At 43.2% G+C, this 11,953-nt stretch overlaps 1 protein-coding gene across 2 annotated transcripts; it reads right to left on the reverse strand.

Moving 5' to 3' along the window:
• Positions 1 to 3,389: 3,389 nt before the first annotated feature.
• On the reverse strand, positions 3,390 to 11,023 carry LOC121592829 (protein rogdi). Of its 2 annotated transcripts, none has more exons than XM_041914652.1 (5): positions 10,435 to 11,023; positions 6,673 to 7,054; positions 5,769 to 5,972; positions 5,196 to 5,684; positions 3,390 to 4,584 (listed from the first exon to the last, which is right to left on the reverse strand). In XM_041914652.1, the coding sequence occupies exons 1-5, from the start codon at positions 10,443 to 10,445 to the stop codon at positions 4,516 to 4,518; spliced, it is 1,155 nt and encodes a 384-aa protein (XP_041770586.1). In that variant the 5' UTR covers positions 10,446 to 11,023; the 3' UTR covers positions 3,390 to 4,515. The 2 variants fall into 2 exon arrangements, with proteins under 2 accessions (XP_041770586.1, XP_041770587.1); XM_041914653.1 differs by lacking the exon at positions 10,435 to 11,023 and adding an exon at positions 7,274 to 7,418.
• Between the last annotated feature and the right edge of the window lie 930 nt (positions 11,024 to 11,953).

Raw genomic sequence — 11,953 nt, forward strand, 5'->3', positions numbered from 1 at the left:
CGAAAAGGAATACACAATATTCTGCCCCGTTGTACAATTGGTGCGATTGGTAAGTGAAAAACAATTTTTGGGTGGCCAGGGAAAATTGGTCGACTTATGGAAAGGGTGAAACGAAACGAAAAGCGGAAGCCGTACGGGGATGGTACGGGTTTTCTTTTCGCATTTGACTGCTTATACCGGGTGGTCGGCTTTCATCATTTTGTTTTGCACTTTGTTTAATAATTGGTGTTGTTCGGTATTAATTGTTTTGTGCCTTTCGCTGACTTTACATGAACATAATGAAAATGGAGTTTTAAAACCCGCCAGCATTGTAAATACAAAGTTTATAGCTTTGTTTTTATTTCAGCCTTTTAACATATTTAGGATACTTTGTCGGGGCTGATCGTGCGCTTTAAATGTATTTTTAACACTCCTCTATCCGGGAAGACTGTTAGTTTAGTGGATAGAGCAGCCGACTGTTACAAGACACACGATGATCATTGTATACTGTATTGTATTTATGATCATATAATATATCCGATTGCGCTGGTATATTTACTTATTTATTTATATATATAATACCTCTTTGCAGGAGATGAAAATGATGGCTGGGGAGTATCTACTTCCTGAAATGATTTGAACGACTACGTCACATTCCGTCTGTGTCGATCTTTTTTACGAATTGTTGGTTACAGCTAAGAGATTCTGTGGGACGGTGCATTTTAATCAAACCAAGAAATGGACAATAAATAGGTAAGTGATGATCGCAACAATGAAATGAAGATTGTGATATAATATACACTAAACAACTCTAAGATTAAAGATTAAATTAAGATTAAGAAAAAATAAAATATGCAATTAACAAAAAAGAAATCGAATTCCAATAGATAAAATTCCAGACTGCTCATAAAGGAATAGAATATGATTTATAATTTACTAACAAATTTAAGCCTTCTATACATGATCTGTTCTGTTTTCGACGGAAATGATATATAATCTCTCACATCTATTGAAGTCACAATCTATATGTCACAACCATTACATATGAAACCACATGGAAAGAAGAAACCAAAATTGACCACCGAAATGTATACTATTTACTTACCGTCCTGCTTACCGACTGCAAACATAGCCAAACTCACCGTAATCCGATTGGTAATGATCTATTGATTATGTTCCGCTCCTCCAACACCACTGGCTGCGTTAAAATCACTTTCTCTCTGAACAAGTACATCAGGTGGCTTTCCCACACAAACTACCACAACAAGGTCTTATCAATCCATTCCATTCCATTCCGAAGACGATGCTGATGATGATGATGATAACCCTGTGACTGCCGGCGTAATAATACGCACCCAAGCCACACGTATCATAATATAATTGCACTTGGCCGGCGGAAAACGATCTTCCAAGACGGTAAACATGGTGTCTTCTTTCAGTTTCGATCGCCACTTCAGCCTTCATTCCAGCGGCTCAATTTCCAGCGGAAAACCGAAACAAAACGCCCTACCCCATCACCCAATCGTGGGTTTGCTCATTGCACGTAAAAGAGGTGTAACGATGTGATACAGTGCGTTCACTTTCGGATATCATTCACTGTGAGCTGCACGTGGTGTGGAGTACAGTTAAAGTTTTTTTTTTTTGGCTCAAACTGCTGGAATGAGGAGGGCAAGCAAACCACACAGAAAAACAAACACACTTCATTATCCGCTTTTTGATGTTTTTTCCCTGTTATTATTTCAATTAAATATTATTGTGGTTGTTATCATGCTCGTTTCTATTGCTATTTGCTGCGTGGATCTACCACTGGCCACCGCAACACTTCCGGCGATTGTAATCAGCTCTTAAGGTTTGATTTGATTGAACGCGTCTCGTGCCAAGTACCGTTTCAAACCAAAGCGAACAATGCCGGACACAACTGCTTTTTTGTTTGTTTTGTTTTGTTAACATTTGAAACGCCTACAGTTATCAGAATGATCGACCGAAAGCGAATTATTCGGCTTCACTTTTCTTAAGCATATAACAGGTTCGTGTTATGTTGTGGAAATACTATTCAACTTTTGTTGTTTTTTTTTTTGTCCTTTTCAGTTTGTTAAGTTCTTCACATTCTACGACAGATTCGTCCAGCAGTTTATGTTATTATTGTCCTTGCTGTTCTGTAACGTTTTTTTCTTCTTTACATTCCTTGCTCTGGTATGCTTTTGTTATCGAACACTATTTGTTAAGCTTTACCGAGTAAACTACATTCGAGCCTTACAGCACTGTATTATTGCTATATGGGGGTGCGGGGAAACCTACGCTTGTCCTAAGGACCGTTTTGCAAACATATTTTACTTTCAGTACTGTTCCATCCAAGTTCGACCGTAATTTACAGATTTCGTACTTGTTTATCAGCATTATTTAATTTCATGTTTAATTTTTCACATTTTACCATTAATTCATGTATTTATTCGCAGTCCAGTTCAATTTCATCATTTCGAGGAAAAATCATTGAAATTTTGTAGTACGAAGTTTTCTTTGGATAAGTGCATTTTGTAATGTTTCGTGAAGGGCACACAATATTTAAGGTATGATTATTTTCTTCTCTTTCTTCAACCGAACAAATGCGAAGCAAATGGGATAGGACTTTAACATTGAAGCACATTAAAATTCACTAACGCAATTGACTTTCTTCAACTATGAACGAACCATTATGCTTAAAAACCATCCCATCATCGTATGTTTTAGTTTGTTCGTTTAATTTGTAATGTTAATGTTTGTGTTTTTGTTTCTTTCCCTTGTTTTATCGTGACTAGAATGTTTCGCTCAATGTATCGGCTCGGAACGGGATATACTAGCAATTTGTTTGTATTGAGATCTTTCTGTTTACTTGCACACACACGCACACAATAGGAGCACAACGTGAAAGTAAAAAAAACATAAACCAATGTGCATTAACAAAGCGTCAATCGTCGATTGATTAAGAGCGATCAACATTTTATTTTAAAATAAAAGTACAACTTAAGTTAAGGCTTTGTTCCTTCCTCTATCTTATTGCGCCTAACTGCATTCTATCTTGTAAATGCTATACAACATGAAAAAACTGTTCAATCGAAATAAAAAAATACTCTAGATAACGAATCGGACGAAACAAGGCACGAAAAACATTGAAGGAAAACAACAAGTCAAAACCGGGAAATAGCTTACACTGCCCATCATTACAGTTACATTAAGGACAGCTAATGACTTATGCAATTCAACTGAAGCATAAAATGTGTCCAATGTTTGTTCTAGCTAGCTAATGTTTTTTTCTCCATATTATTAAACTACATCCCACGCGCAATAGCCAATTGTTTCTTTAATTTCTTTTCCAAAAAAGTCTAACTGCAAGCAATAACTCCGAAATTTCGTAAATTTAATTTCCTTTTTTAGTATTTTAAATATTTTTTTGAGATTCCGCTAATCCAACGACGTTCAGCATCAGTCATATGTATATATATGCACGACGCAGCTAATTCTATATACAGGTGCACCGCGTGGATTTGCTGTTTTCCCTTTGCGTAATTTGATTTTTTTTGTTTTGGGCTGTTTTTGTTTGTTCTTTTTGTATTTTTTAGTTTTTTCTTCTTCTTTTTATTTGGCATTATCACAATGTTTTGTGTTGTAAACGTCGATCTGTTGTGCCTCAGTGGGTTTTTTTTTCTCCAGCCCAGATGTTAGTATAGTTTTCTTTCGGTTTGCGTGTAGATTTATAATTTTGGCAGACTAATTCTACGGTTAGGATTATTGTTGGCTTAAGTTATCGCATTCGCTCAAGTGTGTATTATGTTATCCTTTCTGCCAGTTTATATAAGTACAGATTACACCTTTTTGAAATAGGAAGGAAAAGGAAAGGGTTTTCAGGGACATTTCTACTGACTTTGCTCACAACTAACCGATTGAATGATGATTCGAACACACAAACACGCTGCCAATTAGTTCCTTGTATATCTCGATTTAGTAACGATCAAATGTATTGCTGCATCCCTTAAAATCTCCTTTCCGCAAAATCATGGCACTAAGGAATCGAATTTTGTGAAAGGAGCAAAACCTGATTGGAATACCAGCGCGGTTGTTGATTATACACAACACGAAAACCTCGAATACGATTGATGAAACAGGTTTTTTTTTTAATAGTGCTTACAGGCTAATGCAATAACAACGGGATTAGCGCTTTTCGTGTTGATTGAATAATAACAAACATCAAGTATACACGCATTCCCAACAACACGACTGCAAGAAAATCCGTAGTACGGACCGGGTTGGGAGCCAGAGTATTTCCGCGAGTCTTATACAGCAGTACGGTACGGCGACCGGGTGGTATATTTAACTATCCCTTTTTTTATTTGGTTTTCCTCCTCTTATGCGTTCACCTTATATATCCTGCCGCATAAAGAGAGGTGGCGGTTTGTTCGATCTGGTTGTCTGCATTGAACACGGCTCGACCAAACGATCCGGACGGTTTTGCAATGTCTACGATGGACATGGTACGCAACCGCTGGCTGAGTGGACCCGGCATCAGTAGGACAGTGCTGACGGTGAGCGCGATCCAACGGTAAAGTCCTTATACTGCGAGAATACTGATATCTATAGAACAAGATATAAAACAAAACAACAAACTGATTAACAAGAATGGCACTGCAATTGATAAACATTACGCAAATAAATAAGCAGAAGCCCAGCGTAATCGAATGTCATTGTGGTCGTCAAACACTTATCACAAAGATAGGCAACGATCGAGAGAACCCACTACCCGGCCTCCATCGATGATTCAATCGAAGATAACGAAACCTATTCACAATCGAAAAAAAATCTACCATTCCGTGGCTACGGTAGCTTATCTGGCCTACTTTACGATTTATATCGTGCCTCTCTGACCAAGCTTAGGACACACAAAACCTTGGCAAATGAAATCACAGCTTCGCAGCGTCGTTATCGCACCATGCGAATGATGCCAAACGAATGAAACTATGAAATATGGAAAAGAGAGCCTACCCGCGACTGTCCTCTCAGCTTAGTTTCTTTGCTCTTCGCATGTCATCTCCCCCCACGCCAGTGGCAATAATTTACATCTAGTGTAAATTGGTCTAATTGACGTAACTACGTCATGCTAACGGGGCCACGAGTTTTTGCCCACCGAAGCGTGAAATGAATATAAGTTTTCGCCCCTTTCTCCGCACCGGGGGCTGCCTACCTACCTTATCCTTCAGCTGCTGGCACAGCTGCAGCGCGACGGTAAACAGCACCAGCACCTCGTTCAGCCACGGTACGGAGCACTCCGCCTGGCACGAGTCGAACTTCATCGTGCCCTGGAAGTTGGTCAGCTGGTACGCGACAAAGATCAGCTTGTGGCTCTGGATGTAGAAGCTGATCGCTAAATCTTCTGGCAGGTTCGGCGACAGCGCCTTCATGTTGCGGCTCTTCATCAGCTCGTCGATCGGCTTCTTGCGGGGCACGACGAGCGAGGTGCGGCCGCGCTGCAACGCCCCGAGAATGTTACCCAGTATGTGCAGCACCTCGTCGGACGTTTTGAAATGGTACGCACTGTCCACGTTGTCGATGTGGTTGATCGCCTGCTGCAGATGGTTGGCCGCATCCTGCACTTGCTGTATCTTCCACGGATAATCCTGGGTGATGGAGGTACGCTGAATCTGTTGCTGCTGCCGCTGCACCTTAAAGTTGATGTCCTGGGAGAAGGGGCAACGATACAATAAACATCATAATGTTAACTACACTTTGTGACACAAGGGATGGGGTGTGCTGGTACTTACCGCATGCGTTATGCTGTCCCCGGTAAGCGTGACGATACACTTGAGCTGTTCCGGTGCGGCCGTCAGCACAAACTTGTCCTGCTTCTTGCCCTCGTTACCGTACAGCGGGACCGGAAATCGGTGGGCACACTCCACCAGGATAACGTGCAGCTGTTTCAGCACCGAATGGACCTCCTCGTGTAGCACCCACTCGAATTCCACCTGCTGTGACGATTACGAGATACCGGCAACGAAACGAAACGAAGTTGTTGTTCATTCTTCACATATTACATCGCTTTTCAATTAAACCTAGGCAACACGCGACGTCACCCCGTCGCGTCGATACGGGGTGCCACCGGTTCCGTATCGTGGACACTAACACACTGCTCGCTCTCCAAGTCCAAACCCGTGGCTCCAAACCAACCTTACGAGGGTAGCGACGAACATTTGACGAGTGCCGGGTGAACAACCTTGGACAAATTTAGCAACAACCGGGTCTAGCCAAACGCCCCAGCTACTTGGTTGGAGAGGGGGGGGGAGGGAGGTTTTGCCACTTGGAGATAGTGGTTAGTGTCCGGATCGCGGGTGCTATCATAAATCGATCGTGACGGTGAGCACCGTTTCCTCCCTCCCGTTCCCTATCGTGCTTCAATCGCAGCAATTATGCATAATCACCGGCGCGCGGTAAACGACATGTATTATTGGCATATCATTGACCAACTACAGCCAAGGTGACGCCCCCTTACATCCCAGACTAAGCGTCACACATTCACCCGCATACACACACACATACACACACATGCACATTCACATGGTCGAAATGCAAACAGGGCGACCGCGCTTGTAAGGGCGCTCTTTGCATACTGATAGTGTGAAACGCTGCCCCCCCCCCTCTCCCTCAATCGTTGCTTGTTTACTTGCTTACCAGATTTAGGGCTTCCTCCTTCTCGCAGTCTGCCATCTTCTGGCCTACTTTTCGCTGTGGCGGCGGTCGTCTATTGTACGGGCCACTGCTGGCGCTCCCTACTGACGCGTAGCTGATGCCGCTTTGCCGCAAACTGCTGGTACGGTCGAACGCCGGACCCGAACGGTTCGGTGCCGCTTCCGGACTGGGCGGTACGAAGATCTGCTCCAGATAGCGCCACCGGGCCTGGGCGGAAGTGGAAGGGTTCGGGCTCGTAGACGGCACACTGCCACCACTGCCGTCGTCACTAGCGGTCGCGTCGAGCTGGTCCGAGAAGGTTACCTTCACCTTTTTCCCACTCTTCCGGCGGGAATGTGGCCTGGTGAACCAGTTCGATCCGCTGCTACGCTCGCGTGTTTAGGGTGAGAAAACAAAACAGAACATAAGATACACGGTGGCGGAATCGATATTTAATGCGGCAGAACATCCGCAGCCTTTTTTGTTGCACATTTACTGCTTGACGTAGCAATAAAACTCCTTCATTTATACAGTCCATTCCCGCGTTTGCAGCACAGGATTTGTACATCCTGTCCCCGTTGATAAGCCATACAATTGCACCCACCAGCAGTGCCACAAAAATGCGACCGGAATCCGATAATGAATGCACAGCAACAGCGGGCAGCATCGCACAAGCACTAGCCACGAGCACCAGTCGAAAAGGCCAGAAACTTTAATCGACTCGGAACACGGACTGGCCTTGCCGCGACTCTCCTCTACCGTTTCTTCCCAGAACGAAAGCGTTCAAAATGTATCAAACTGCCCTCGGTGCATTCTACACAGACGATTGCCGCCTTCGCCACAGGTGACCCCACTGCCGGTTGAACCTACCGTTTTCCACACTATCACCTTTACACGTAATGATTTTTCCAGCACTCCGTTTATGGGGGCAAACCTTTGCTCCTCTTGCTGCTGCTGCCCTTTGCGTTGTGCAAGCACTTTTTCGTAAACAACTCTGCTTTTGACAGTGCCGTCGTAAACAGTCATTCTGGACAGTGTGGCCAGATTACTTTGGCAGAATTAAGAAGAAGCACTAACATTTTATCTGTAGTTTTTGGAAGGTTAAAACTCGAATCTCAGTAAAAAAAAGTGTTACGCGGAGGGGGGGGGGGAATGCTAATGCGCAAAACGAAAGTTCTATAAAACGAGAATATGCATCCTTTATCTAAGATATGGATTAGGATGTGGATTATATTTGATTCATAGTGGTCACACGAATGAGGCCTTCCTGAAGTGTCGATCTAAAAATTTTACTATGAATTCTAAGCCAAATAAAAACTAAGATGAACATTTTCTTCTCAGTGGTGGCAAGTTCTTTTTCTCGGGGCTCCACGCGGTCGCCTAGGGACGCTGCAGTGCACAATGTGATACAATTTTATCGCCCGTGCTGTCATTAGATTTTTGCTGGATTATTTGGCTGAGTTTTATAGTTCAATAACTTAAAAAAAATGAGATTTTTCCTCCAAACCCTACACATGTATATCGGTATTTCTGGACACTCTGCCCACAAGGCCAGGCGAGCTCAGTTCCTGCGGGCCAGTGTGGCCAGATTATTTTGGCAGATTTCGGCAGGATCACCAACATTTTATCTGTAGTGTTCGGTGGGAGTTTCAATTTGTACCGGTAGTTTTGGGCAAGGTGGAATTTAGAGGAGATGTCTTGTTAGCGTTTACACACCTCCTCGATATTTATTTACAGGCAGCAGCCGCAAAATCACGTTGAAAATGTCGACGACTCAAGCTCTCTACCTAAACGGAATTAAGAAAGGCTTCGTTGAGAACCCAAGTGCCACAAATCCACTAAACGACCACTAAACGGCTTCTAAACGACTCAAGTTCTCTACCTAAACGGAATATAGAAAGACTTCGTTTAGCAGACGGCAAACGACTCATTCATTCTAAAAATAGCAAAAAAGCTGGTGGCGCTCTCTGTTGGTGGGATACCCCAACCAGTTGAGCTTCATCGCTTGGAGGAGAGCTTTCTCATTTCCTCTGTACTATTGTATGGTTTCGCATTGAAGTTATGCATCGCTAGAACTAGAACGGCGATACAATTGTTTAATTACTAAACTCCAACGGAAACCACCAGTACTGAAGCAAGTGAAAATTGAGTTATGGTCGTTGGTGTTGATACCCACGTATCTGACCACACGACCATTCACATAGATTTTTGCTCAGAAAGTTATAAGGCTATATAGGTCATGATAAGATGAAACTTGTCGAAACACATTGCAAGAACAGGATAGCAATATAATGATGAGTTGTAATACGCCATCTATTGATCAAACCAATGAAGCTGTGGAGCTTTCATTTTTTTATATGGATATTAAATTTTCCAGTCGTTTAAGCTTAATCTGTGGCGCTTGGGTGAGATTTGAGTAATGGTCGTTAGTGTTGATACCCACGTATCTGACCACATGACCATACATATATATTTTTACTTGGAAAGTTAGAAGGCTGTAGGTCATGATTAAATGAATCTTGTCGAAAAACATTGCAAGAAAAGGACAGCAATATAATTATGAGTTGTAATATACCATCTATTGAGCAAACCAATAATGCTATGGTGGAGCTTTCATTTTTTTTCTATGGATATTCGATCTTCCTGTCGTTTAAGCATAATCTGTGGCGCTTGCGTTCATAATGTATTGCATAAAACAATATAAAGAAAATTGTTAGATTTTAAAATAAAAATAGGCAAACTAGCTGAAACATTTATCAAACATTTTTCTTAAAAATTCACAATGCAATGCTTCTGAATCTTTTTGGCCCATACATTTTTAATTCAACTTAACGTCGTACACTAAACTGTTTTACGTACACAAAGGGCAAAAAAAGCAGCCACAACCGTTTAGCAGCCGTGAAGCTGCTCAAGCGCTGCTTAAAAGATCTTCCATGGTTTTCGGTACCGTTTTTCCCACTGCAAATGCCATATTTTAGCAGCAATAATTAGCATAACATAGTTAACTACTGTGAGGTGCGTTGGCTGGATGCATATACAACAATAACGCATCAACTTACATTAACTAGTTTGAAAGCACATTGGAGTACATGCACGTTGAACTGGAAGGCCCTAAACTACACTCACGCTGAAACACCATCAAACATAAACTGAACATGTGATGAGAAAGATTTATTATTGCAGAGGAAATATCATTTTCTTCATATAACAAAACTTCCCCTTGCTCAGCTTCGGCCCTATCGTCCATCGATAGGGCGCTGATGTACGTTATCACTCAGGGTATTAAATTGAAGGGTTGCCATAAACCATTTCCCCACTTCTACCCTTCCTTCCCACTACCCACTAGCACATTTCTGTTTTTCATCTTCAAAGAATGAAGAGAAGCACCTCTTCTTAACTGACACATTCATTACCACATTTGTAACACATTTGATTACCATTCTACGTCTCGTTCGGCATTAGCACTGATGCATAGAGGAAATATGTTGCAACACCTCGAACCCATGGTTTCACGCATGGCACAATAGCACAAAATAGGGAACTCAATATTAGGGAACAATGGCCAACACCACTTGAACGGACAGCGGCACACACTGGGCACTACCACTGCAACTACTTGAGTTCGCGATGAGAGTGAAAGTTACGGGCAGATCCGATGCTGCCCGTTGTCCACCGAGCACTAGCACCACGCTCTAAGTGCAACTGACCAGATGGTGCAGCTCCTCCGTAACCAACACCTCAAGATTCTGATTTAGCAATACTTACAATCGCAACATTTGCGGCCAGCTGAGATGAGTGCCTGGTTGAAGAAGCGTCGTCCAATCAGTCAAGGAATGCTTTCACCTGAATACCGCACACCCGTCCCCTGGTTTAATCTTGTTCAATTTGCAACCTTGTCCTGGTCGTGAAATTCCAATCACCCCAACACGGGAACGCAACACCTCTGGATCGGTCGCGCATTCACACTGCCCGCTGTGGGCCGTTCCGTTTTTGCACCGTTTGGACCGCGTGATCTTGAGCGGCCCGGCTCGTGCGTTTGCTCAAAAATTTGGTTCGATAATTATCAAAATCAACAGCACGATAAACAACGGCACACGGGGAGCAGGGGTGTAGTATGTGTGTCTCCGCCGACCTTCAGTGTTGATAACCGGGGCTGGTTCGATTCTTCGTGTATACAACACACAAGACACTCTTCTATTTGGCCGCAAAAGTACACAATTTCGACCATTCGAATACGACAATTGATTTGAACTACAGTGCCATCGTGGACAGCGCGCACTACTCAGGTCCACAGGGCCCCACCAGAGCGCGTAGTGTATGTACGCGTCTCTCGGACCGGTTCCGCTGATTGACTAGTGTGTGATTTCGTTATTTCCATTCGGCCCACCACCGCCGAATCAGTCCACCCCCCGTAACCCGGCCCCATTATCTTTGATAACAGCTTGTAAGACAGCGCAACACGACCGGGAACGTCTTCCCCCAGTGTTTAGAGCTTACCGGCATCTTTATCATCAGCTGGTTGGGGGCTCAGTCGGGACTATCTTCCCCGTGTGTGTATGTGTGTGTGTTTTTTTTTTTTTCTTTTGTATTTTGTTGATAAGCCACCACATAAACGAACTCTCTATCTCGGCGCCTTCTTACACTGTTTTCTTCTCAACTTTATTGCGCGCGAATGTGTGTGTGTGTTTGTCACGAAAACTCCAACCCGGTAGCCCATGTGATGCAGATTGAACGCCACGCTAATGACCTTCATCGGCGGTGACTCGCGGAAACTGCATCAAAGGGGGCGCCCCCCTTCCGGTGGCAGATTGATGCATGACGAATCCCACAGTTTCGCTACGTTCATCAACGCCAGTTTGATTTAAGGTGATTTTTGTAAGACGTTCGCCGCTGGGCGGGATTTCAAAATTATAGCTTTTGTTGCAAATTCCCACAACATCGGCACTGGGACGAATGAATTGTGTAAGTTGTGATCCACAACACAACATTAACACAACCGATGAAAGTAAGCTATCTGGGGTGGTTTAAAGAAGCCATTTATTCAGATGATACACACCAAAGCAAATCAATTGCCTCAATCAGCAACGGTAACCTTTGTTCGCGGAATCAGCCAAACCTTGACCTGCACCAGATGAACGATGAAATGGAAGACATAGTAAACATCACACGATCACCCCATGCACCATATGTTTACTGTTGTGAGCTACGTTGTCAGTGGTTGTAAGGAGGCGCGTATTTTTATTTAAACTCAAAATTAGAATTCAACTTAGTAACGATTTTGGTA

Source organism: Anopheles merus, chromosome 2L, assembly GCF_017562075.2.
Source record: "Anopheles merus strain MAF chromosome 2L, AmerM5.1, whole genome shotgun sequence".
NCBI classification, from domain to species: domain Eukaryota; kingdom Metazoa; phylum Arthropoda; class Insecta; order Diptera; family Culicidae; genus Anopheles; species Anopheles merus.